General features: G+C 56.2%; 1 protein-coding gene across 1 annotated transcript; it reads left to right on the plus strand.

Moving 5' to 3' along the window:
- Positions 1–295: 295 nt before the first annotated feature.
- LOC111141392 (adenosine deaminase) lies at positions 296–27,219 on the plus strand. Its single transcript, XM_022493904.1, has 12 exons — positions 296–377; positions 10,881–10,942; positions 16,219–16,341; positions 20,985–21,128; positions 21,804–21,919; positions 22,935–23,062; positions 23,784–23,855; positions 23,937–24,038; positions 24,293–24,357; positions 25,631–25,760; positions 26,389–26,491; positions 26,927–27,219. The coding sequence occupies exons 1-12, from the start codon at positions 345–347 to the stop codon at positions 26,938–26,940; spliced, it is 1,092 nt and encodes a 363-aa protein (XP_022349612.1). The 5' UTR covers positions 296–344; the 3' UTR covers positions 26,941–27,219.
- The last annotated feature ends 401 nt before the right edge of the window (positions 27,220–27,620 follow it).

Consider the following 27,620-nt stretch of genomic DNA (forward strand, 5'->3'; position numbering starts at 1 on the left):
GGCAGAGCGGGCCAGGCGGCTGGAGCCTGAGCCCACAGGTGGATCCAGCCCTGCGTCCCGGAGCCGGCGATTTCGGGCGGGCCTGGGTCGGGGCAACTCGGACTTGTACCAAGCCAGGCCAGGATTTCCAGGAAATGCACATCCCTGGTCCGCGAGGCGGGGTTCGCGGCGGGGCGGGGCCCGGGCAGGGCGGGGGCTTCGGGGAGGGGGAGGAACCCTGCGGGGCGGGGCGGGGGCGGGGCCGGGCCCACTTAAGAGGATCTTGGCGCGCAGCCGTCCCGGCAGGTCCGTGGAGTGAACATCGACCTGCGGAGGGAGCGGCGCAGGGGCGCAATCTTGGCACCATGACCCAGACGCCCGCCTTCGACAAGCCCAAAGTGAGCTCGGACGGGACTCGGGGTCCGGGGGGGTCTGGCTTCTGGTCTGGCTGGAGGGCTTAGGGGCGTCCACAGCCCGGGAGCGAACCGGAGCCCCTGCAGGCGCTTCCTCCCCTCAGCTCAGGCCCTCGCTGCTGCCCGGCAGTTTAATGAGAAACAATGAAGCAGGGAGGGTCCCGAACCCCAAGGCGCCCCCGACTGGCTTCCGCACTCTGCTTCTGCCGGTGATTTGGCCTTTCGGAGTCTCAGTTTCACTACCTGTCAAATGGGCCTGGGACCCCGCCAGCGCTGGGTAGCTGTGGGAGACTAGGCAGGGGGCTTGACTTTTTGGACCTTGGCTGTAAAATGGGGCCCAGTGTCTACATCCATAGGCACATCAAGTGTTGTGGAAACAGCTTTACAGTCCAGCACTGTGATGGTTTTGTGAGCCAAGGAACTCAGGTCTGTGGATGTGCCGGACAGGAGGACCACGCGGTAGAGCGGAGGGAGGGGATCAGGGCGCCCCTCTCTCCCTGCTAGGGGCTGAGTGGACCTTAGGTTCATTCGGGGCCGGGCCACAGCCACTGGCCTCGAGGGATAACTCCGTGGTCCTCCTCCTCCCACCAGCTGTGGCCTCTTGGGAGAGGCTGCGTCAGGGAGGGTCTGGGCCCATTTGGCCGGCTTTGGAGCACTGAGATTCAGTCTACCGGGGAGGGGAGGGGTCCAGGGGTCTGTCCAGCAGAGTGAGTCCGCTAGCAGGATTTGAGACTGCTGTGGGGGGTCACGGGAAGGAGTGAGCTGTAATCAGACTCAACTTACCGCTCCGAAAAAGACGTGTGAGTGGTGATGGCAGGTATCACAAGTGTTGGTGAGAATCGCATGTGTGTATGGGAGTGCAGGGGTGTGGGGTTGGGTGGGCAGCCCTGGAGGAGGTATGGCCCAGGCCCCACTGCTGCTGCCCCCACCATAGGCTCAGCTACCCGTGCCATTTGTTGTGAGCTGGGGAGCCCTCCTGCCACACCCCACCCCGCGCCTCTATGCTTCGCCTGGATGTCCCATGACTGGAGCTTCTTTCCTTGTGAAGTTTTTTTTTTTTTTTCTCCTTTTTAAAAAATGCTTTTGGATTCCCCCCTGCCCTTGGGAAGGTGGTTCCCCTGATGTGAATCCTGAGACAGTAGACAAAGTCCCTTGACTGGAAGTGAAATTGGAATTCGGGGATTAGTGAGAGGCAATGCTTCTGTAGAACTTACTATATGCACCCAGTCCGCCCTTGCAACACTTGTCATAGCCCATCGAGGGCGGGACTATTTTACCATTTTGGGGTCTCACCCAATCCTACCTGATTGAGGCTGGCAGGTTATTTCCCCTCTCTGGGCCTCAGTTTCCACACCTGGGAAATGGGCCCCACCTGCTTGGTCGGGAGGTGTCCAGAGGGACACTAAGGGATGCTTGAGAGGGAAGGCGAGTATTCTCCACTGTGTAGAGGAGATGTGATTAAATTTTATAACGCAAGGAGGAAACGTGCCTGAGCTGGCAGGAGAAGCAAAAACGAGCGTGTCTCAGCCCCTGCGACCAGAGCCAGCTCCCTGCCTTCCCGTGGGTGGGGCAGAGCCTAATGAGAACTGGTATTAGTAGCTGGAGCTCATTAAGTTGTTATTCTTCTGTGCCGGGTACTGTTCTGAACTCGTTACTTTCATTAATTCATTTGATTCTAGCAAGGACCCTGTGAGGTTGTTATCATCCCATTATACAGATGAATAGAGGCACAGAGAGATTAAGGACAGCTCAGATCACACAGTGGGGAAACAGCCAAACTGGGGTTGAGCCCAGGTGGGCTGGCTTCAAACATCCCGGAGCCAGCTTTCCAGCTTTCTGCCTTTGCAGAAGCCCTTGGAGTGGAGGTGCTGGTGCCCCTCGTGGTGGCCTCCGGGACAGGAGCCTCTGCTGGGCTGTTTGGCTTCTCATGCCTACTACTAGGTGAGGCCCAGGACCCGGCCAGCTTTAAGAAGGCAGAGCAAGGCTGTGCTTTGTAAACTTCAATGGGTACTCAAGTCACCTGAGTGCCTTGTTAACATTCAGACACTGAATTGGGAGGTTTGGGGTTGGACTTGAGATGTTCCCTTCTAACAGGCTCATGGGCAATGCTGACACTGCTGGACCACAGACCACACTTGGAGTAGCAAGGCCCTAGGTGGCTGCCTTCCTGGTTTGACTGTGTTATTCTAACAGATGCTTTCTGAGCACCTGTTGGGCATTGGAGGAGATACCCAGGAGGTGGAGGGGTGGCCCCTATCATTCTATTTCTACATGAGGCAAGGCTGGAAATCCCGTGCTGTTCAGGAGTTCTTTGTCATGGAGGACATGCTGATCACATGCCTGTTTCTGTAATAACCGTGGGTACCAGGCACCTTCCGTCATTTACATCCCAGTCCTCTGAACAACTGGACAAGGTAGATCTCTTCCTCCCCCTTTAACAGACCAGGAAACTGAGAAGCAAAGTGACTTGCCCAAGGTCACACAAAATGAGCATCTCAAAGCTGTAGAACAGCAAGTGAGCCGGCCCAGGTTGGAAAAGCACAGTCAAAAGACATCTACGATGTCCCTCCCTGACGCAGAGAACTGGGGCTAAGTCTCTCACGTAAATTTAAGTGGGCTCTATGCCCAGCTTGGGGCTTAAACTCACAACTGAGGTTAAGAGTCGCATGCTCTACTGACTGAGCCAGCCAGGCACCCTGCCCACATCATTTTTTCTTTCTCCTTTTTGAATGTTTTCTCCGTACCAGGCACTGTTCTAGCTGATTTACATATACTCATTTAATGCTTGCGGTGCCACTCTAAGATGGCTCCTCTCACCTTCTATAGGAGGAAATGGCTCAGACAGGGGAAGGAACTTTCCAAAGTCACACAGCCAGAAAAGCAGAGCTACACTTGAATTCATTTCTACCTAAAACCAAGATAGATACTGTCCACTCCCTTGCCATTTGGCCAGTCCCACTTTGGGGCGAGGGGTGGACTCAGAGTCACCTTGGGCCTCAGATAGACTGGGGGGTAGGTCCCCACCTCTCTGTTTGGCCGCCACAGCGTCAGGTGGACATTTCTCTGAAACTCCGCTTCCTTCTGTATAAAAATGGGTTGATTAAATCCAAGGCCATGGGGCGCCTGGGTAGCTCAGTCGGTTAAGCATCTGCCTTCAGCTCAGGTCATGATCCCAGGGTCCTGGGATCGGGCATCAAATCGGGCTCCCTGCTCAGTGGGGAGCCTGCTTCTCCTTCTCCCTTTGCCTGCTGCTCTGCCTACTTGTGCTCTCTCTCTACCTCTCTCAAATAAAGTCTTAAAAATTTTTTTTTTTAAATCAGGCCATGGGTTCCTGGGGACATTGTGCTGAGTGGCACTCGTGAAGCCCCTGGCTGGCAGGCTGCAAGCCCTTAAGGGTGCTGTTCCTCCCACTGGGGTTGTAGTGCGCCCCCCTCCCCCACCAACTGGGGCCCTCTGGGAAGCCTCCTACTCCCACAGTCTTTCTTCCTCTTGACTTCCTGCCGCAAAAGCCACCGAAGAGCCCACCGTTAGCATGGCTTTGGCCTTCTGTGCTTTTTGGTTAGCAAAGAACCACCTGTTTTTATTTATTTTTTACTTACTATTTGAAGATTTTATTTATTTCAGAGCGAGGGAGCATGAGTTAGAGGGAGGTGTAGAGGGAGAAACAGACTCCCTGCTCAGGAGGAAACCTGATGCTGGGATCATGACCTGAGCCGAAGGCAGACGCTTAACCAACTGAGCCACCCAGGTACCCAGAGCCACCTGTTTTTAAAAAGCCCCTCAAGGAGCTTGCCTTACCCATTATAACTCACAGGGCACTTTGGGGGGAAGGGGATGAATGAGACTGGGTTTCAAGGAAGCCTTTTGTTTGACAGAGGAAGCGAGGACCAGAGAGGGGACACACGGTCACACAGTGAGGTAGGGGAGGCTGACCATGCTCCTGATTCTGCATCCGACCTTGGGGTTGGCCTGGCCTGGATGGCGAGGGGCCCTGTGAACTTGGAGGAATGTGTCTCCCTATCCAGTGATCCTTGGGGTTGCCCTCCTGGGGCAGGGAAGGGAGCACTGTGACTGGCTTTGGACTGGGGAAAAGAGTAAGCCAGGGGGCCACAGTGAGGTTCAAGCCTATAGGTACTCAGAGTTTTGGGGGCAGGCTCGTTCTCACCCCTTAGGGTTCTGAGGCCCCAGAGGAGCAAGGTGAGGGAAAACACAAGCCTTGGGGTCCTTGTGACCACGGGGGCAGAACACAAGTTTTCCCATCTTTACAATGGGAATCCAGTTGTCTCCAGGCCGGGGAGGGGTGGGGCACACCAGTGCTGGCCGCTGTCCATCATTACGCTTGTCACTGTTCTCAGTCCCCTTTAGACTTTTCCCAGCATTGACTCAGCACTGATAGCAGGATGAAGGGAGTGGATTGTGGGTTTAGGAGCTCTTGCTTTGACTCAAACAGCTTCCGGCTGTTGGTATTTACTAGTCTGGCCTGAGGCTCATTCCTTAATTTCTCTGTGTCTCCTTCTGGATAGCTGGGGATAGCTGTGTTGGGGGTTCCTAGGCTGTTTCTCCATAAGATGTGGCCCTGGCTGAAGACCCGCCCTGCCTGCTCTGACACCTCTGGGGGGAGGCTCCCAGTAGCAACCGAGGGCTCAGTCAGGCCCCAAGACGCAGGAGGCACCAACAATGGGCGGCTTCATTACTGAACCTCTGAGCTGTGGGAGCTCAGATGGGGCTGAGGGGAGGACCTCCTAGAGGAAGCTGGCTTTACCTCTCTGCGGGCACTGACCCCTGGCACCGCGCAGCTCACTGCCAAGAGCCGGGCTAGGGAAAGAGAGGCTGGCTGGCTGGTGGAGGAGGGAGGGCACCTGCGGCTCATCGGGGTTCTGGGTTCTGGGGGCTTCTCTTCCAGGCCCAGGGGCGCTGGTCAGTCCTTTCCTTGCCCTGGGGAGAGGACACAGCACTGCTGATCTAAGACAGCTCTTGGTCATTTGATGTGTACTCAGCGCTTTTGGCTGTGCTGGGCATGGTCCTAAACCCCAAAGACGCAGCATAATGACCCCACTTTGTGGAAACTCCTAGGGAGACAGCTACAGTAAGTGAATTTAAAAAGTCAGCGTTTTGAAAACAGAACCAGATGGTTGGTTGGGGGAAGCCCGGGAAGAAGGAGTTTGACTGGGGCGTGCCTTGAAGACCTACAGCCTCCCAGTTAGGAGTGGGAATTCCATCTCATAGTGTCTGGCCCAGGAATTCATGACCTGTGACCTTGCCCTGGATCTGCCCCTGACACCTTGGGTGTGTGAATTGTACCTCCCTGGGTCTTGGCTGACTGGCCGGCTGGCATCTCCTGAGAGCAAGACTTAACGTGTTCACCCACCCCCTCCCCAGTGTGCCCAGCACCTAGTGGGGCTTAGGAAATATTTGGTCACTGGGGATGTTTCCTACTCCTCTCTGGGATCTCCTGCAGCTCTGTGAGGTGCTTGCTAAGTCAGCCTGCTGGAGAGCAAGTGCAGGGGAGTAGCGGTGAGACTCCCCTCCAGAGAGGTCACGAGGCTGGGCACAGGGCAGGGGTATGGCCCCTGGGCAGGACTTGGGCTTAGAGGTAGAGAGACTGGAGTTCTAAGCCAGCTCTGCGGCAATCAGCCTGGGCAGCACAGGGCAGGCGGCCAAGTTCCCAGAGTTTATCATCCCCATGCCCCCCCCCCCAACCCCCAGTCTGCAGCCCAGGGCTAACATGCACCTTGCCTCGGGGTCAAGATTAATTGAGGTAAAGGACCTGGTAACTAGAAGTAGCTGCTGGTACTGCTGAATGGTTCCTGACAGCCTCTCTGAGGCTGGGCCTGCAGGCGAAGCGTAGTAAGAGCGCTGGGACTCAGACCTGGGTTCAAATGCTGACTCCATCCCTGCCTGTCTTTGTGCTCCTGGATCCTTCTTTGAGTTCAGCTTTCCCCTCTGCAGAATGGTTGTCAAGTTCTGCCTTCACTGTCGTGAGGATGGAATCAGTTCATGTCTGTATGTGGTCCAGCACACAGTAGATACTCAATAATCAGAGGACACTGCTGTTCTTTTTCCCTGAACGGGGACAGCAGAGCAGGGTCCCCACTCAGTCTCGGAGCTTACACCCCGTTGTCACCTGGGGGGTGCAGACAGACGTCTTCATGGGTACTGGCTATTTTCCAGAAAGTTCCATGGGAGGCTTGCCTGAGGTTGAGCTACCTAAGGGTGGTTGTTGCCTCTGCTTTTCCCCTGAAACGTGTCTGGGCAGCTTCCCAGGAAGCCCCAGGAGTGGGGGGGACCTGTAGGGCATGGTGGGGCATGATGGGGCAGCAGGCTCTCCTCTCGCTGTCCCTGGGGGTGCTCTCGCTTCCTGCTTCCTGGCTGGCTCTCCAAGCCCCTCTTCCCCTGCTCTGCTGCACTGGGGAGCACCTCCTGCGTCTGGAGCTGCGGGCAGGTACTCCCCGTGGGCGCTTATCTCTTGTCCTCACTACTGAGCAGCCCTATTTTCAGTTCTGGCTTCCCTCTCCCCTACTTAGGGTAAGGCAGCCAGAAAGAGCTTTTACATGGTGACTCCTGATCCAAAACCCTTCAGTGGGTCCCCTTAACTGTGACCTGTGACCACTCCCTGCCCAACACCCGCTGACTTTCTGTGGCAACCTATCTCCCCATGAACCTCTTTCTCCATATCAAGCCAGTTCCCTCCCTGCTTCTGACCCAAGTTCCTCTGCCTGGGCACTTCTCTGTCCTCCCTCCTTTCCCCTTGTCAGCTCCTCCTCCCAGCACCTCCTGATTTGTCCCTTCTCTGTCATTGTCTCCTGTAACCCCTCTTCGCCCACGGCCTTGCAACCTGCCCCAGTCACTCCCACCACCCAGAGAAGCCATTCTCTTCACCCCCATCTGCCTCTAGTCCTTTCTCCGGCCCTTTCTTCCCCTCCAGGGGTGAAATTCTGAAATGGAGCATCTGCACTTTCTCCATTTAATTACCTCTACTTATTTCTTACTCCATTCCAGCATGGATTTGCCCCCTCTGGCCTCTGGAGCACTCCCTATAGGATAGTGGTTCTCAACCTTGGCTTTGCATGTTGAAAACCAGCAACAACCCCGTGCTCAGGCCCAGGCCGAAGGACTGCGACATCGCAGACCAGGGTGGGCCCAGGCGTAGGCGACTTTCCAAAGCTTCCCAGGCGTTCCTCACCGTCAGCCAGGACTAAGCACCTCTCCTCTGGGCCCAGTGCCCTGTGGCCTTGGCCCCAGGGATATGTGTCTGTTCTCTTGCTTGACCTCTGGCCAGACCTAACCATATTCCTTTCATGTAACTGCTGTAACGAATTACCACATGCACACCCGGTAGCTTAGAACAACCTAATCTTCTCCCTATTCTAGAGGTCAGAAGTCCAACATCAAGGTGTCGTTGGTGGGGTCCCACGTCCTCTGAGAGACCTGTTTGTTGCCTCCTCCGGTTTCAGGTGGCTCTGGGCCATCCTTGGCTGGTGACCACACAGCTCTCATCTGCCTCCAAGCTCAGGTTGCTGAGGCCTCTTCTATGAGTTTCTCGCTCAAAACTCTGCCTCCCTTATGAGGAGGTGGGTAACTGCATTATCCAGATAACCCAGGATACACTCCTCAAGTCCTTAAACTACTTCTTTCTCTCTCTCTTTTTTCCCCACCACAGGAGTAATACAGGTTCTGGGGATTCAGAAGTAGACCTGTTTGGGGGGCTACCGTCTCACTGACCCAGTGCACTGCCACCACCCCTTGCAATCAGACCGCCCCTTGCCTTCTACACACCCTCCTCCTGGTTTCCCTCCTGCCCGGCTGGCGGCTCCTCTCTGGGCTCCCCCTCTCCTGCAGAGCCACTGGGTGCTGGTGCTTCTGGAGGCTTCCTCCCCCACCCCTTCCTTGACCCACTCTCCCCAGGTGAGCCTGTTCAAGGGCTCGGCTGCAGCTGTCCGTATTCCTACCTGCATTGCCAGCCTGGTGTCTGGCCGCGCTAGAACTTCCCATGCGTCGGGTCTGTCCTTTCACATTTGGAAGGCTCAAAGGTGTCCCAGCCAAACATCCCTAAGATCAAACTGACCGTGTCCCTCTCCCCGCACCTCTGTCTTTCCTTCCCCCTTAGCACTTGGGCTTCTTCCTGGGTAGTGTCCAGAGCATGGCAATCACTACCCACCCCACTCAGGCCTGACCTGGGCTTCCTCCTTGACCCCTCTTTCTGTACCCCCACCCCGTTTTTCCATATCTGTCTTGTCACCCTGGTCCAGAGCACCATCCTCTCTCATAAACTGGACCGCAGTAGCCTCCTGCTGCTTTGCTCTGAGTCTGCCTCGCCCTCTAGCTGGCTTTAAACCCTGTCGTGGCTTCTCTGTGCTGTCAGCTAAAATGACTCCTTGTGGCCTCAGTGACCCCTCAGCCTGTCCAGACTCATGATCCCTCCCTTCTCAGAGCCGGGTTTCAGTTCCTCCCCTGTACCATGGGCTCACCTACCACATGGCCTTTGCACGTGCTATTGCTTCTTCCTGGAATGCTCTTCCTGCCTTCCTCCTTGGCCTGCCTTTGCCTGGTTGGTTCCTCTTCATCTTTTGGATCTTGGCTCAAGCTCTGTTTTCTCTGGGAAGCCACTGTTGGCCCTTGAGCTGGATGAGGTCTTTTGTTTGTTAGCCCTTTTGTAGGCTTGTGACTGTACATCTGTCACGTTTATGTACTGCCTCTTCCTTGGCGGGACCATAAGCATCACAGAAGTGGGACTCTGTGCCCTGAGCTTTGCTCTCCATCCCTAGCACTTGGCAGTTTGGTGAATTCTGGCCTCTTCACGGATGCCGTTTTAGCATTTGCTGTGTGCTAAGTGCTGGGCTCGCACACTACACGCGTGAACGTGGTCAAGCCTCACAAAGCCCTAGGAGGAAGGCATCGTCTCCTCCCTGTTGGATCCATGAGGATGCCGAGGCACCAAAAGTGAAGTCACTTTCTCCAGGCCACCAGGGAGTGAGTGGAGGAGCCAGGATTCCAGATGTAACCCCAGAGTATCCTCCCTCTCTGGCCAGATCCTCAGTAGGGCGGTGTGCAGTGTGTGTGGGTTTAGGACAACAAACCCTGCAGGCTCAGAGAGGGGAGGGCCCCTGTCCAAGGTCACACAACTCCTTGGCAGTTCCCTGGGCTGGAAGCTTCACTGTTCCCAATGCTGAATGTTTTTTGAGAACATAACGTTTAGCTAAGTGGGCATCGAACTTGTTTTGTCAGGGAATCCAACAGCTCCCTTGCTTCTGCGCCCGGCGGGTTGTGTTGCTGGGTCCTTTGCAGGCTGGGTGACGTCCTGAGAGGTCTGGTTACTTGGACCTCCTGCTCGGAGGCAGGTTAAGCAGCTCTGCGCCTGCCGGCCTCAGTGGGCCTGTAGTTCCCTCCCTCACCAGGGCAGCGACTTTCTCGTCCAGGTCCCCAAATTCCAGGGAAGACCCCAACCTGGCAGATGTCAATGGAGTTTCTAGGTCTCCCCCTGGCCCAGGGAATGTCCCCTTCCCCGTGTCTCCCAGACCCTGTTGTGGTTCCCAGCTCCTGGGAGATGGCCTGGCTGAGAGGCAGACTTATAAATCACCCTTGTCTACCTACGCGGTGTGTTGTTATTGTTGTCTTTAATCCTTACGGTTGTTGTTCTCGGACAGGGAGGCAGAAATACCCTGTTGTTTTGCAGTTGAGGAAACAGAGGGTCGGAGAGATCAAGTGTCCTGGCTGAGATCACACAGCGGGCCAAGGGGCGGAGCTGGGAGTCCGGAGATGGGCTGTCTCCAAAGCCCATGTCCTTAACCTCCTGGTGTTGTGCACCAAGCAGTGTTTGTGGGGCCCTATGCACGTAGGGAACGATCCCCAGGATGGCCGAGTATCCAGGACCCTTTCTGGAGTACGGAAAGATCCTGTGTTGTGCCTGTTGATTCCTGATAACAGGGCTTATGTAACACCAACTTTGGAAAACAGAGTCTGGGTGTTTGAAACCCACTGTGGGGTAGTCACAGGCCCAGAAAGTCAGTCTGTACTCAACACTTTTCATTAGAGTTGGATTTTGCTTAGTGGGTGGAGAGCAGACTCTGCCGGCCCAGTAGCTGGGGCTCCGTGGCTGGCCTTGGCTGGCTTTGGGTGTAAGGGCACTGGCCTTGGGCTTGGGCTAGGGTTCTGGATCTGCCATTTACCAGCCACGGTGAAGAACAGAGGAACTGTGTGGGGTTCCTGCCTCAATGGCTTGTGGTGTGAACTCAGTCAAGTTACTTAACCTCCCTGAGACTCAACTGTGGTGAGCCTCTGTGGTCTTAACCGTGAAAGAGCTAGAGATGACTGTTAACACCCCCCCCACCGCAACAGATGAGGAGGAAACAAAATGCTGTGTATTCAGAGCTTAGTGGAGCGTCTGTGGCAAGTGTCCAGTCAGGGGGACTCATGGTTATTGCAGTCCTGCTGACATTCATGGGTGTTTGTTCTCCCCCCCCCCTTTTTCCTCCCCCTGCCCCCTTGCAGGTGGAACTGCACGTCCATCTGGATGGAGCCATCAAGCCTGAAACCATCTTATACTATGGCAGGTAAGTCCACAGGGAAGAGACCTTCCTCCCCAGCGTCTGGGGACGTTGGGTGGGGGGTGCTCCATGGCTCAACCTAGAGGCTTCTGGAAAATTCCAGGGTTGTCATTCCTTCCTGTATCCCCATGGAATGAAGCTGGCCCCCTGGCCGGAAGAAGGTGGTCTGTGGAGAAATGGCGGCCCCTCAGCTCTGAGCCAGAGACCCACAGCCCAAGGCTTCTGCTTTCCCTAATTCTGACTCTTGTCCTCCTGATGCCAAGGGGCCAGGAGGAGCTTGCCCTACCTTATCTGCAGGTACTTGAGTGCATGCATGTACGCACACATACCCCCACAAATATACACACACGAGAGGAGGCAGTTCCCAGGGCCTGAAGCAGTCACTGTGTTCGGACTCCGCAGAGAGGCTGTGGCAGAGGTGATGGCCCCGCATGGGACGCCGGGACCATTTGCTAAGCATCTCCTAGTGCCCGGCTGCCGGGCTGAGTGACCTCCTTGAGTCAGCAAATTTAATCCCTCCGCAGAGGAGGACGGTGCTGCTATCCGCATCTCACTGAGGAGAGCCAGGGGCTCAGAAAAGCGAAGACAGTTGCCGGAGGCCAAGGCAACGATAAACAGAGTCTAGAACTCACCCAGGGCCCTCTCCTCTCCAAGGCTTTCCCTGTGTCACCAAGGCAGTCACCTACTGGGGAATGTGGACAGGCAGCCCCTCCTCTGGGGCCCATCTTCACCTTCTAAGTAAGGCTATGCCTCCTGCTTCGGGTCGCATGGGTAGAAGGGTCACCGGGGCCCCCAGGGAGGGGTGCCTGCCTCTCTCTCCCCACTTCAAGGCTCATGGTGGACCCTCTCTTGGGTCCACTGTTTAACAGCAGGGACTTTAGAGGTCAGAGGGTCTGAATTTAAATATGGGCACACTGTTTCCTCACTGTGACCTTGGCCTCTAGCTTGAGGGGGAGGAACAGGGCCTCCCTCCAGAACTGACCTAGAAGGGGGGGGCCCCTGCTGCTCCCCACCCCTCCCTTCACAGACTGTGCCCCCACCTGTTTGCTGGACACTCCTTTCATTTGGAGCTGGAAGGAGTCCGCCTCTCTCATTGCCCGGAGCACTTTGCTCCAGACCCAGAGGCGGACACTCAGCTCCATAAGCCCCGGTCCCCCAAGTTCTCCAGACACCGCTGCTCCAGAGAACTGGTGAGGCTGGGGTGTCTGTCCCCAGTTCCCCGGAGCATCTCTTCCAACTTCCTGAGGCAGAGTTCTGCCAAGAACACTTTTCTCCACCTTCCCCTACTTTCACAGACCCCTCCCTCTGCCCTAGGAAGTCGCTACTGACTTTTTTTTCCCTACTGATTTAATTCTTGACTCTCCTATGCCATTTGTCAGCATTTACTGTGCTCCCCGAGGCGCTGCATCGGGGCCCATGTGCTGAATCCTCATGACAACTTGCGAGGTGGTACTGTTGTGGCCCCATTTTTTGGAGGAGGACACTGAGCCGTGATGGGTGAGGGGACGGACCTAGGGAGCAGGGGTGTGAGCCCGAGTCTACGCCCCTGACCATTACTCCTGCCAGAGAGAGGCTTAGATGAAGCAGTGCCCCGAAACCACTTAGCTCCGGGCACTTATTGATAGTCTTAACGATAAGCTAGGGCTCTGGCTAAGTGGGGTGAAGCTGCTTGGCTTATCTCTGCCCGTCCTTTGCCCATGCCAGGTGCCAGCCATTGCCCCAGATGAGTGGGTTATGAGTTGGGTGGGTTATCAAGCACCAGGTTGGGACTGCCTACTGCGTACTCATTAAGGGGTCAGAGAGCACTTACTAGCGGAGCAAGAAGGCCGGAGTCCAGGACAGGGTGGAGGGAGGTGGGAGAGGAACCGCCCCTGTGGGCAGGCTGGTCGGATCTTCTGTTTTCCCCCACAGCTTGGCATCTCGGGAGCAGTCGAGGTGCCTCAGTGGGCCCATGGGGCAGGGGTGTTATGGGTGCCAGCTGGAATCTAAGCTCGAGGACAGCAGGCAGGGAGTCTGGGAGTTGGTCAGACTTCGCTATGGAAGCCCATAAACACACTGGAGGACTTCCCGGTGGTGGTGGGCTGAGAGAAAGAAGGAAGCCCTTCTCTCCCTCTGGCCAAATCCAGTGGCCTGTCTTCTGCCTCTGTGATTTGGGCCTCCGCTGACTATGTTCTTACCTCCTTCTCCCTTTAGCTTCTGTGATTCTGTCCTCTCCGGGGCTTCTACCTTTCTCTCCGTCTCCTTCGTGAGCCTGTCTGCTCTTTTGCCACAGCACATTCTGAATCTGGCGCCGCTTTCCTCCCTTGACCAGCCTGGCCTGAGCCACCAGCATCCCTCATCTGGGCAATAGCAATGGCTTCCTGGCTGGTGTCCTGGCGGCCACTCTAGCCTCCCCTATTTCCTGTCTCTGCAGTACTAGAGTCAGAACACCTGTCTTAAAACCTGGTCTGACCAGTCACTCGCCAGCTCTAACCCTGCCACACTCCCAGCTGACTCTGAGTCAAAGCCAAGGTCCATTCACAGCCCTTAAAGACCAGCAAAGCCTGAGTTGCCTCTCTGACCTCTCCTCCTTAATCCACACTGGAGGTTCCTCAACCCTGCCAGACTTGGTAAACACAGAGAGGTTGAGTAACTCTTCCAAGGTCACGCAGCCTTTAAGGAACCCAGCTGGGATTCAGAACCAGTCCATCAGGCTTTTGGGTTTGCTGTGTGACCCTGGGCATGTAAACTACCTCCTTTCTTCTTCTCTGTACCTTAGCGATCTGTGTTACTGAAAAGGATGAGGAGGTCCTTGGATGGGATGGCTCTGCCCCTGGGTGATTTGGCACATACGGCAGGGGGATGGACTTGGAAGTCCAGAGCCTGGCTCTTCCTGCTCGCTGGGCTCTCTGTGGCCGGGCTCCTGGTAGGCACATCCCCCACCATGGCAGGAAGAAGACTGGCTGAGGCATGGCTAACTGGGAGTATAAGGAGCATCTGATGACCAAACTTGGTCATACCCAGGGGAGCCTCTGCTGGCAAGTGGCTGTGGGTGGCAGGAGGACCCAGGGCCCTAGGAGTAACTCCTTTTTGCCTCAACTTTGGGCCCCAGACCAGAGCATTACAGCTTGGCCTGAGCAGCTTCTGGAGGCCCAGTCCCTTGTGAGATCCCAAAGAGTGTCTCATGCTATTTGTTTCCTGCTAGGACTGCTGCAGTAGCTCTCAGATCTGATACCCACACGGCAGCCAGAAGGAGCTCTTAAATCTCTTCACGCCGCTCCCCTGCTTGAAATCCTTCAGTGGTTTCCCCGTGCTTTGGGGATCAGGCCTGAACTTCTACGAAGCTTCCACTAGGCTCTGCCTGCCCTCTGGCTCTTCACCTACCACTGACCCCACTCTGAACTCCAGCTGCCCTGCCCTTGCCTCCCCTCCCAGCTTAGGCCTGGAGCTCCTTCTGTTCCTTCTCATTCTGCTTAAATGTCCCCTCCTCTATCCAGCCTTCCCAGACCACTCTGTGTGGTCAAAGATTTCTTGGTGGCTGACGAGGAGAGAGGCTGGAGAGGGTAGGCATAATGGGCCTTCAGGGAGTAAAATAAGTGAGATGTGACTGGCTGGTCAGTGGGCAAGGCAGAGGAGCCTGGGGGAGGCCCCTGCCCCGGGTTGGGCAGCTGGGTGGGGGGGATGGTGGAGCTATATTTGGAAACATGGATCATAGGGCAGGGAGGGGGAAGGTGGCATGAGATTGGGGGGGGGGGTGGTCAGACACCTGGGTCTGTCTTGGTCACTGCTATTTGTCCAGTGCCCAGGACATCGTAAGCCCTCAAGTGGTGGTATATGGAAGTAGAGACTTCTGGCTGAAAACCATGAAAGGGGAGGAGCTTGTGTGGGCAGGTGTGTAAAAGGGAGGGTCTGTAGGACCGGTCAGGAGGAAGGGCCCCACCAGGAAGCGGGGGTCGAGGGAGCTGGAGGAAGACTGTTGGGAGCCTCACACATAACGTGTCCAGAGGACCAAGCACGTGTTGTGGGGAAGGGGGCTGCCTGCACGCTGGGGGGGCACTCCTAGGGATTGGGACCCCCAGCAGGGGAGGAGGGCCTGTGTCGGGGGCTCGGGGGACATGCATTTATGTCGGGAAGCTCATAGTATTTTAGGGACCGAGGTCCCCTAGTGTCCCTGGCAAACTCTCCCTTCCACCCTCTGTTCTTGCTTTGCAGATGACCCGATGCTTGAACCGGATTTAATCACCTCATTTCCGTAATTGTTTGCTCCTCTTTTTTTTTTTTTTTTTTAATCTTCTTTTGTTCTACTTGCTGGAGGAGTTTCTCTGCTGTATTTTCCATTCATTTTATTACATCCTGATGACCGGCCCGTATTCATTTAGATTTGCCGGAGGGCTCTCTTCCTCTCAGGGTCCCCTTACTGAGAGGGGTGTCTTGTTTCTGGGGAGGAAGCTCTTCTCCAGTCCCGGAGATGCTCCGCTGTAAGGGTTTTAAGTTTTCTTCTGTTCCCTGCATTGTTTCCTCGGAATTTCCTCCTGTCTCCTGTCTTGTCCCTTCGTGGCGGAAGCATTTCTTGGATGTCTGGTGTTCTTTGCCTGCTCCTTTCGTCTTCAAAGTGGGAAAACTGAGGCCGGGGTGACCTGAGAGTTGTGGTGGGCGAGGCAGGCCCGGCTCACCCTTGCTGCCCCTGGAGGGGGCCCTGGGCAGAGGGGTGGCTGTGGGCAGGCCCCACGCCGGGGTCTGTAGGCGGAGAGGGGAGATGCTCGGAGGAAGGTGGCCAGTGCACACATTCCTGGGAGTCTCCGCTGGACCCTCTCCCAGCTCGAGGGTTGGGCAGGCCTCTCCCACGCACAGGCCGGCAGGATGGAGGGCGGAGGTGGGAAGTCCGGCCCCTGCCCCGGGCATTGTGGTGCTGCAGCTATGGCCCTGATAACCTCTGACCTGGCCGGGGACCAGCTGGCTCTACCCACTCCCGGGCTGAGGAGGAAACTGTGGGCTTGCCCTAGCAGCTGCCCGGTTCCCAGGCACCAGGGGCGTGCATGTGAGCGTGCGAGCGTGCATATGTACGTGTATGCGTACAGACTTCAACCCCTGGTATCCCCCTTGAGATTCCCTGGCTGGTCATGACCTTGGGGACTTGGTGGGGGGAGGGGTGCTGGAAGGATTCCAGCCTGGGTTCTATATGCCCCAGGCCTCTGTTTTCCCATCTGTTCAATGGGAGGAGTTGGAGGAAGAGGTCCCCAGCTTTCCTGCTCTGGTCCCCAGGGGGAGTTTGCAGCCCACTGCCCTCATGGTTTTGTTCCCAGGAAGAGGGGGATTGCCCTCCCCGCTGAGACAGCAGAGGAGCTGCGGGACATCATCGGCATGGACAAGCCGCTCAGCCTCCCGGGCTTCCTGGCCAAGTTTAACTACTACATGCCCGCCATCGCGTGAGTCAGCCCCCCAGCCCCGCCCCAGCTGTGCCTGCCACCTGGCTGCCCACTGTGGGGTGGGAGAAGGTGCTCGGAAGCCCCAGTTCTGCAGCTTATCCTTGTATGTACTTGTGTGACTCTCTCCAGGCCTTGATTTTCCCTTCTGGAAAGTGGGTATAATGTCTAGAAAGTTCTTCAACTTCTATAGGAAAGTGAGAGCGTGAGGTCAAGAGCTGGCATTCTAGTGCCTGAATCTTTCACGAAATAACTGTGACCTTGGGCAGATTTATCCTCTCTGGGCCTCTGTTCCCTCATCCAGACCATGGGGCTTGTGATCCTGTCTACCTCCTGGGGCTGAAGTTTGGAATGGACGTAGAACTTTCCTCACCAAGCTCCCCCTTGCCATGAAAACGGTTGCTACCTTTATGGACAGCCGGGCACAGCTGTTTTTATAGTCCCTTTTGTTCCTTCCATCTTTTCATAGCAGTGTATCTTAGGTCTGGAAGACTGTGCGTGCAGCACTCAGAACTGTAGTTTTTGTAGTTGTCGGTGGTCCCGCCAGGTGGACATACTCCTCGTTTGCAGAGGAGGAAACGAAAGCTCAGGGGAGGGTAGGCGCTTGCCCAGGACCACACAGCTGGAAGGGGTGAGGCCCAGATCCCACCTGAAGGCCACCTTGAGCTTCCTGACATGAGGCAGGCCTCTGCAGTCTGCTGCCAGAGCTCAGGAAGAGGCAAATGGACAGGGAGCAGTTAGGGAAAGCTGCCTGGAGGAGGAAGCATGGCCCAGGCTTTGGGATAGAGAAGGTGTAATGTAGTCCGGAGGGCTACACCGGAGGGAAGGTTTGGAGCATATGCCAAGTAGGGGTTATTGGATGACTGGTGAAGGTCTGCGAGGCAGATGGAGGCCCTTGGCTGGATAAGTGGCAGGACAGGTAGGAGGAGTTCCGCGGAAGGAAGATGTGTGTCCTGGCTGCTTGCTGGAAGATTTTGGAGTCAGCATGGAAAACACCGCCTGTCCCCATCCCTGGCCCTGGTAAGCAGAGGCACACACACACACACACACACACACACACACACACACACGCACACACCTCTCTGGAGACACCCATCCTATCTCCCTGGACACCCCCTCCCCAGGACATACACACGGGTGGGGCTTCGGTACAGGCTGAGGCACCTCTCCCATGTCCCTCCCAAGGCAGCTCCTGTCCCTCTGGCCACAAGACAGAAGATGCCCAGCTCCTTGAAGGCCCAAGATGACCAGGCTGTTTGACATCATCTCCTTCTGAGTTGCTTGGCCTTTGGGGCTCTGCCCGTAAGACTAATGTCCATACTGTGCCCTTGCCACCATCCACCATCAGACAGGTGTCTGATGAGAGCCCTTATCTTCTGCCCTTATCCTTCTGCTCACTTCTCTCCCACAGCATGGGCCTCCTGTGGCACCTGGGGCAATAAACATACTCCCAACCTCAGGTCCTCTGTGCATGCTGTTCCCTCTGCCTGGAATGCTGTTCCCTGTAGATGCCCTGTGGCTAGCTTCCTCGCCTCCTTCTCAGGTCTGCTCAAGTGTTCCTTTTTCAGTGAGGCCTTCCCTGATGGTTCCATTGAAACTCATAGTCCCCTCCCCTGTTTTATGAGTCTTCATAGACCATTTCACACCTAACCTACTGTAGATTGTGTGTTTCACTTACTTACCTGTCTCTCGTGCTTAACTGTAGGCTCCGGGAGGACAGGGATTTTGTCTACCTTGTTTGCTGTATCCCTAGTGCTGGTCACTGTGCAGTGAATGTGTGCCACCACTCTGGGGAAGGTCGGGCACCCTCTTCCTGGGAGGCCGGCTCCCCTGCAGCAGGCCTGAGGTCCCAGATGTAGGCCAGGGAAGGCAGCAGTTGCTCATTCTTATCCTCAAAAGCATGGTGCTTCCAGTGACCCTTCTTCTGGGCGTGGCCAGTTTCCCTAAGGCCCTTTGCACGCACATCCCACATTCGGGTGACCATTCTGTATTCACCCTTCGAGGTGGAAACTTCCAGCTAGGCCCAGATCATGGTCACTTGACACCACTTAGCGTGGCCCTGGCAGGTTGATGTGTGCCTTGCTTCTAGAGCCAACACTCAACAACTAAAATACTTCAAGGGTCTGTCTGTCTGACTCAGAGCACTGACCTAGGTGAGTTTCAGGAAGTTCAGCATCTTTGTCCTCACAGTAACATTTGCTGTAAGTGTCGGGGGGACTAACCAGAGTCCTGTAACAGGTAAGTGTGGGAACCAGGATTCAGGAGTCCTGGGTTTCTCCCCCACCCCAGGGTACCCTCTGGATCTGTCCGTCTGTGTCCTTTCCTCTCTCTCATTTTAGTTTTATTAGGGTATAATTGATAAGTAGAAATTATGTGTTTAAGGTGTTTTGATATACATGTATGCTGTGAAATGATCACCACAGCCCAGCTAAGTTAACATATCCATCGCTGCAGATAATTACTGTTGGCTTTGGCTGCGTGTGTGTGTATGTGTGTGTGTGAGAACACTTAAAATCTACCCTCCTAGCAAATCTCAAGTATATGCTACCGTATTTTTTTTAATTTTTATTTATTTATTTGACAGAGAGAGAGATTGCAAGTAGGCAGAGGCAGGCAGAGAGAGAGGGGTGAAGCAGGCTCCCTGCTGAGCAGAGAGCCCTATGTGGGGCTTGATCCCAGGACCCTGAGATCATGACCTGAGCCCAAGGCAGACACTTAACGACTGAGCCACCCAGGCGCCCAGAATGCTACAGTATTGTTAACTGTAATCCCCATGTTGCACATTCCATCTCCAGAACCAAACTCCACTTGTAGAACTGAAACTTTGTACCTTTTGACCGACCTCTCCCACTTCCCGCTTCCCCCATTCAAGCTGCCCCTGACAACAACTTCTGTTCTACTTTCTGCTTTTATGAGTTGGGCTATTTTAGGTTCCACGTGCAAGTGAGATGGCGCAAGATTTGTTTTTCTGCGTCTGGTTGATCTCACTTAGAGTGACGTCCTCCGGGTTCATCCGTGCTGCAAATGGCAGAATTCCCTTGAGGCTGAATGATATTTCTGTGTGTGTGTGTGTGTGTGTGTGTGTGTGTGTGTGTGTGTGTGTGTCTGTGACGTTTTCTTTATCCATTCATCTGTCGGCGGACCTTTAGGTTGTAGCCACGTCTTGGCTGTTGTGGATAATACGGCAGTGAACGACGTGGTACAGATATCTGAGATACTGACTTCATTTCCTTTGGATAAAGATCCGGAAGTAGGACTTCGGGATCATATGGTAACTTTTTAAAACGTTTCTTTAAACGTTTTAAACGTAACTTTTTAAAACGTTCTTTAAAACGTTGCTCGCTGTTCTCCATGGTGGCTGCACCAGTTTGCATTCCTGCCAGCACGCACAGGGGGTCCCTGTTCCCATCTGTCCTCAGCGACACTTGGTGACTGTAGCACACTAATAGGTGTGGGGTGATCTGTCCTTGTGGTTCCGATTTGCATTTCCCTGGTGATCAGTGATGCTAATCACCAGGGAAATGCACCTTTCCACGAAGCTGTTGGCCATTCGTATGCCTTTTGAGAAATGTTTATTTGGGTCCTTTGCTCATTTTTAATCCGATGATGTGGTATTTTTGCCATTGGGGGCTGGAAGTTCCTTTGTTATTAGCCCCTCGTCAGATTGGATCTGCAGGTATTTTCGTCCACTCTGTAGTTGCCTTTTCACTCTGTTGAAGGCTCCCCTTGATGTATGCTTTTGTGTCTGATGCAATCCCACTTGTCTTTGTTTGTGTGTGGTGCCCGTGTTCTCTCGTTTCTCTCCCCTGCTGACCTGCGCCCATCAGCCAGCAAACATCTGAGTGGCCATTATATCCTGGGCTCCGTCCAGGCCTGAGGGGTCCCAGCCATGACATGACTGAGGGCAGGACCCCTGTCTTATGGAGTCTACATTCTAGTAGGAGAGATGGAAATTGACTGATAAGCAATGAGAGAATCATGCCAAGTGGGGGTAAAGCACTGTTCAAGCCCAGGGGAACAGGTAGAGAACGGCAGAGGAGCCCTTCGGAGGCCAGGTGGTCAGGGATGGGCACTCTGAGGAGGCCGGGCTGGAACGGGATCCAAATGGAGATGAGGAGTATAGGACAGTCCCGGGGAAGAGCCCTGCCAGCTGGGGGATCTGCAAGCATGGAGGCCCTGACCTGGGAACAGGTCTGACTGTACCTGGGACAGAAGGAAGGCTCTGGTGGCCTCATAGAATGAGTGAGAAGGAAGGTCTGGAGAGAGTGACAGGAGCCCGAGTCTGCAGGCCTTGTGGAAGCCATGAGGGTTCAGAGTGGAGGGGTGCATGTTTGATTCACATGTTAAAAAGATTGCTCTAGCTGCTGTGTGGAAAACGGAGTTGGAGGGGCAAGCCTGTAGACATGGAGATCTATTTAGGAGGTGGTTAGAACCTGGGTGGAGGGGACAAGAAATGGCATGTAGTTTGGAGGTAGAACTGACAGGCCCTGCCTTGTTTCTAGGATCTTCTCCAACAGCTACCAGAACTTGGGGCTGGGGGCCAGAAGTGGGTTTGAGCTGCCATGGGTTGGGAACAGCCCTGTTGCTCCTGGAGCTCCCAAGAGACTTGGAGAAGGTTGTCCCCAACCCCTCTCTTCCCTTCCCAGGGGCTGCCGAGAGGCCATTCAAAGGATTGCCTATGAGTTCGTGGAGATGAAGGCCGAGGAGGGCGTGGTGTACGTGGAAGTACGCTACAGCCCGCACCTGCTGGCTAATTCCAAAGTGGAGCCAATCCCCTGGAACCAGCCCGAGTAAGTGATACCTGCTGGGGCGGCCCGACTTGTGGGATCCCTGGACCTACTCTTGCTCCCTGGTCCTATCTGTGGCCTCAGAAAGATGGGTTTAACTCTTTTGCAAGAGGCATGGTTCCTAGCCCTCACCTGGGCTAATTTTTAAAATTTTTGACCTTTGGTAAAAGTGTCTGGCTATGTTTCCCTGCCCCGGACACAGGCCCACCATCTAGGAATAGTAACCCCCTTGTCTAGGGACTTCTGTGTGTCCTGTTCTAACCTTGTCACTGAAGCGAGTGTGGCCTATTCCTGCCCACTGTCTGGACCCCAGAGAGCTCTGAGTGCCATCAGCCGACTTCATTGCCCCCTTCCAGCCAGGACTCTGACAGCTGTGGATGCGTGGGAATCAGACCTGGCGGGCTTAGCAGCACCCCCCGTCCGTGGGGGAGAACTGTGCCTGAACTCGTCACCCCACACACCTTCCAGTCTGGAAGTGCCCACGCAAGCAGGAAGTTGGGGGTTGTGTCAGGGCTGGGGGCCAGGTCTTTCCCCAGAGCCCATGGGTTAGCAGTGGCTGGAGCTGCTTCTCCAAGAGTTGTCTTTCTCTTCCCCCAACCACCTGCATGTCCCTGTCCCAGGGCTGTCCTTCAGACCTTCCTTTATCTCTGGCCCATCCCTGCTCCTCTCCCCACACAGGGGTGACCTCACCCCGGATGAGGTGGTGGCCTTGGTGAGCCAGGGCCTGCAGAAGGGAGAGCGAGACTTCGGGGTGAAGGTGCGGTCCATCTTGTGCTGTTTGCGGCACCAGCCCTGTGAGTACCCCTCAGCCCTGCCCCCGGCCACTGCTCTGACACGCCCCCCCGCCCCCCCCAAGCCTGGCACTGGATCCACGTCTGGTCTCCACATGCTCCCAACCCCATGGTATTTGTGGAGCCCATCGGCAGGACCTCACTGGTGCCTGCTCCCGTGGGAAGGCTCAGACCTCCTCCCAGCAGAGAGACCTCCTCCCTGGGCAGACCGGGCCTGCCAGCCACGTGACCTGCATTTAGGAAGCAAAAAACCACAGGAACCTGAATAATAGGAAAAAACCATCTAAGCCAGGTTCTGATGAGCCCACGGTCCTCCCTTGAGACCCTGGGGGCCAGGCCTCATCCTGTGTGGGCCACAGGCCTTGTGGACAGACAGGTCTGCCGTCTAGGGCCTCCAAGGGTCTCCCTCGTGAGGGATGCTGGTCAGGCGTCTAGAGCTCCAGCTTCCATGATGTGCAGAGCCCCACGGTGTGACTTTGGACATGTCCCTTCACCTCCTCGGACTGTAGCTGCGTCACGGCCGGTGACTGTCTCTGCTCAGTCTCTGCTCCAGCGGGCAGTGCAAGCCAAGGGGTTCCCGCCCACCGACGCCCGCGTGTGGAGAGGGACTTGCGTGGGCTTCCGTGGTCCCCATGGCAGCCTGTGGGGCCAGGCTGCCGTCGCCGAGCCTCCTGGGCTGGGCGTGGGGCTGAGGCTGAGAGAGGGGCGGCCTCCTGCCCCTCGGTTGGGACGGCATCGGGCACGCACGTGCACATGCAGCCCTCTGGCTCCAGAGTCTGTGACTGGTCATTTTTAAACTCCTTGTGAGGACTTGGTTAGTTAAGAGGCCAGAGCAGGTCAGCAGTACGACGAGTGCGGTTCTGGGCTTCTCTGTGAAATCGCGGGGGGCCTCTGTCTCCTCCTCTGCCAAATGGGGTTAGGCCATGGCATCGTGAGGCGGTGAAGAGCTAGGCTTGGGCTGGGGGATGGGGAGCAGGGGGACTTCTCGGTGCCACCAACAGAGGCGTGTTGCCCGCAGGCTGGTCCCCGGAGGTGGTGGAGCTGTGTAAGAAGTACCGGCACCAGACTGTGGTGGCTGTGGACCTGGCTGGAGATGAGACCATCCAGGGAAGCAGCCTCTTCCCGGGACACATGAAGGCCTTCGAGGTAGGGACCTGGGGAAGGAGGCAGGGATGGGCTGGCACCGGGGAAGCCACAGGAGAAAGGAGGGGGTCACGTGGACAGGGGAGGCTGGGGCCACCTCCATGCTCCAGTGCGCCGTGGTGGGGTCTCGGGGGTGCTAGAAACTGGGAATTTGGTATAAGCAGAAGCTCCTACCCGGTGTGGACACTCCTATGTGGGAGCCTGTTTCTGCCCGTCATTTGCCGTGTGACCTTGGGTGAGACTGTCCCTTCTTGGGGCTGCTGTTCCATCTGTTGGGATGACCGAGTCGGAGCGAACATTCAAAGCCTCACGATGACGCACTCCATCCCCGGGCCTGGAGCGTGGGCTCTGGGGCCAGAGCTCTGGAGTCTCACCGCCCTGACTCAGAGCCTGGCTCCCCTCTTCCTTTCTGATCACCATCCTGTTACTTTCCTGGGCATGTTTCTCCTCTTGTAAAATAGGTATTAGAGTATTTGTGGAGATTAGGTAACGTGGCTGAGCCCTTTCATACGGTGACTGACCCATGGTCACCGTCTAGTAAATGGCAGCTATGGCTTAAATTAGGATCACACAAACAGAAACCCCGGCTTCCGTCCTGAAGCAGGTCAGCTAACTGAAGAAGGGCCTGGCTTGAGCCTGCCGAAACGGGGAGCTGAAGTGTGGCAGGGGCTGGGCCCGCGGGGGCCTCCCCCAGGCCATCCCTGACTGCCTGTCACCCTTGCAGGAGGCTGTGAGGAGTGGCATTCACCGCACCGTGCACGCAGGGGAGGTGGGCTCTGCGGAGGTGGTGAGAGAGGTGAGGAGGTTGGGCTGGCGTGGGGGCCTTCCACCCGCTTCCCCCCTACCCTGTCCTGGGTTCCACTCCGCTTCTCTGCAGGCTGTGGACACGCTCAAGACGGAGAGGCTGGGCCACGGCTACCACACGCTGGAGGACGAGGCCCTTTACACCAGGCTGCTGCAGGAGAACATGCACTTTGAGGTGGGCTGCCAGGCGGTGGGAGGACAGCTGGGAAGCCAGGAGGGCACCGGGAGTGCCAGGAGCCAGGCCATCACGGCAGGAGTGGGCAGTGGGCCTCAGAGCCGCCAGCCGGCAGAGGTGGCAGGATGGAAGTCATGGGACTCGGCGGCTGGGAGGCCGGTGTGGCTCCAGCCCAAGGGGCTTACGAGGTGGGGTGCGGGGGTGGCGTGGCTTGGGGGGGGACACGTGGGCCAGCCACCCACCTGCTCTTCCAGGTGTGCCCCTGGTCCAGCCACCTCACAGGCGCCTGGAAGTCGGACACGGAGCATGCAGTGGTTCGGTGAGGCCCGGTCCCTGGGGCCCATTCAGTTTTATACCAGGAAAGCCGAGGGTGGGAAGGAAGTGGAGGGACTGGGTCCTGGCTCAGGCGGGGCCTCTTGCTAGGAAATCTCTTCGAGTCCTTGGGAAGCAGGTGCTGCTGTCCTCATCTGTAAGATGAGGGCAAAGCTCGATGTGCCATGACATGACTGAGGGAGCCCAGGTCCTAAATAGCAGAACTGGGGGGGGCCCTCTCATGGAGCAGTCATGGCAGAGCACCCTGTTGCCCTGAGGGGGAGGGGGGCTTCCATACTCTAGACCCTGCCTCCTGGGCATCTGGGAGAGGAGTCTCTCCGGGTCATGTGGTCCCTGCTCCTAACCTAGCATCTAACTAGAGGCCTTGGTCCTTCCTCCAGCTGTTCTGTGACTGAGCCCTGGGAGCCACATCAGGCCTCAGGAGGGCAAAACCACCCTTTCCTGACACAGGATAAGGCGGCAAGAACAGGGGGCGACCACGGTCAGGCCAAGCTTAACGGCAGGATCTTGGGCTCTGATGTTCTTCTTACAAGGAGGTCCTGAGGTCTGCTTCAGGACAGGGGAGTGCGTGGTACCGGCAGAGTGTCTGAGGGGAGGTTCTTGGAGGCACACAGCCTGTGGGCTGGAGACAGGTGTGCGAATCAGCTGCACAGATTCGATTGTTGAAGCGACAGCCTCAGGAGATGGTGGTACGAGAGGGCCGAGGAGAGAACCCGGGACAGTGACACTGAAGGGACAGAAGAGACTGGCCCGAGAAATCAAGAAAAAGGGTTTTAAGAACAGTCAACAGTGTAAAATTCTACAGAAGCTGAGGGAAGAGCGAGGGAAGGCCCTCTGGGTGTAAGGAGACAGGGATCTGGGGGTGCCAGGAGCCCTTTCCATGGGGGGTGGTTGAAAAGTCGATCTTAGTGGGATTAAGGGTGAAGGGGTTACGGACGACTCTCCCAGAACGTTGGCAGTGAAGGCGAAGGCTGGAGAGGGTGGTAGCTGGAGGGCGTGCTACTTGTTTGGCCTCCCTAGGCCTCCACTCTGCCTGTTCCTCTTCTGCCTTTGCCCGGCTCTGGCCCACCTGGGTGGGCTCAAGTCTGGAGATGCTAGTTCTGTGCTGTCGGACAGGTCAGCGGAGTTCTCCCAACTTCCTTCCCCTGTACGGCGAGCAGCTCTTCCAGGTCGTGGGGGGCTGTGGGCTCCTGGCGGCAGGCACCGTTCATGTAAGAGTACGGGCGGCTCTTCCCTCTCCCCCTCACCCCTGCACCCAGGTTCAAACAGGACCAGGCAAACTATTCACTCAACACAGATGACCCACTCATCTTCAAGTCCACCCTGGAAACGGATTACCAGATGACCAAACAGAGCATGGGCTTCACCGAAGAGGAGTTCAAGAGACTGGTGAGTGGGTGTGCACTCTGGCAGCCTTGACCCTTGGCCCTGGGAGCGTGTGAGGCCTTCAGGTCTTGGCCAGGCCCCAGGGCCTCTGGAGATGAAGTGTTTGCCTCACCAGGCCAACCCACGCCGGTCCTAGAGTTAGGTGCCTTCTAGGGACAAGGTCTCGGGCTGGCACGCTGATCAAGGACCAGGTTTTTCAGCCTTTGCTTGGGTTGAGTGCCTGCAAAGAATCCATTAAAAGCTGTCACCTCTCTTCCCAGAACGGTGTGCTCGGCTATAAAATTCTGCACGCACTTTTCCAGCCATTCATAGATCCCAGGCTGAGCCCTTAATTTCAGGGGCTGATACCCCAAACCTGTCCCTGCGGGAATCTCTCTGGCCCCACATATCCTGCCCGGTCTCCAGTTTCTCCAGCTTCCTTCTCTCATCCCTGTGTCATGGCACTTTAAGAGCACTGAACCCCATAGTCTGTGCTCTGGCACTTGCTGCCAGGTGACATGGGACATGTCCTTCCCCACTGTGAGCTTAATCATTGGCCATGCTCATTGAAGAGGATGGCTCATCACTAGACTGTCAAGGCTTCCTTCCATGCTCTCTGGTTTCACATTATTTGCCATTCTGGCCCTTCTAGAACATCAACGCGGCGAAGTCCAGTTTCCTCCCGGAAGATGAGAAGCAGCAGCTTCTTGATCTGCTCTATAAAGCCTATAGGATGCCGTCTTTGGCCACTGCAGGTGTGTTCCTGGCTGGGCTTCTGGGCTCTTGACCTGGCTCTGTGGGATTTCCTACAAGAAGCCCTCCCTTCCCCTCTGGGGAGGTGCTCAGGATGCGTGAAGCCTCCCTGGTTCCAGGGCTGAGGCTGATGGCCTCCCACTAGACTGGTTTACCTTCTGTATAGCGCCATCTTCAGGCTGGTCTTGGGGGAGACTTTCTGAAGCCCAGTCCCAAAGATCTTGGCAACGTGGGTCACATCCATGGTCGCCTAAAGCCAAGGGAAGGGGAGCTGGGCCCAGGTTCTAGCTCTGTTCCGCTCCTTCCTTCTGGTGTGACTTTGGCAAAGCATTCCCTTGCTCTAAGCCTCAGTCTCCCGCTCTGCAGAAGGGGGTTCCTCTCTGGCTCTGGAGTCCTGGGTACCAGCGGCTGCTAACCTTTCTGTGTCTGGCAAGCAGGGCTGCATCCCTGAAGACATCGTGGCCGCCTCTCCAAGCCCTCACCTGTGGACGGAGCCTCCCCAGCACTGTGGGGCTGGAACGACACTTACCTTGACTCCTTCAAGGAAGATTGGCCTGATCAGCTACGGCTGCTCCTGAAGCCCGTGTGCCCGTTTCTACACACACCAATACCTCGGCATGCCGCGTCTCTGCCTACGGGCCAGACTCTGGTTGACTGAAACCTTCCTCCTATGGTGACTCGTGCTGAAAATCTGGTGCTCAATAAAGCAGCCAATGGCTGGTACTATGCAGCGCCATGGTCTAGGGCAGAGTGAGAATGGAAGGAGCCTCTGGGTTCCCAGACTCAGGCAACCGGCCCAGCAGCGGGGTCCTGAGATCCTGGTGCGGGCTTGGGGTGAGGGGTGGAGGGGGACACTGGAGCTTCTAATGCTGGGGGCAAAGAAGGGACCCCAGTCTGCCCTCCCTCCAGAAGAAACAAGGCTTCTCTTAAAGAGTGAATCTGCTTAACTGCTCCCTCTTTGCGCCCTGCCACTGTAGGTTTTAAGGGCTGGGCCTGCCCGTCTGGGTGAGCTGTGGACTGGGGTGGCAAGAGGGAGAGTGGAAGACTGATGAGCCAAGGAGGGTACCAGCCTCTGTGAAGACCAGCCTCTTCTCAGGTACTTCCTTGCACGGAAGCCCGGGGCACTGACAG

The sequence above is a fragment of the Enhydra lutris genome, unplaced genomic scaffold (assembly GCF_002288905.1).
Source record: "Enhydra lutris kenyoni isolate GAN:26980312 unplaced genomic scaffold, ASM228890v2 scaffoldscaffold6, whole genome shotgun sequence".
Classification (NCBI taxonomy): domain Eukaryota; kingdom Metazoa; phylum Chordata; class Mammalia; order Carnivora; family Mustelidae; genus Enhydra; species Enhydra lutris.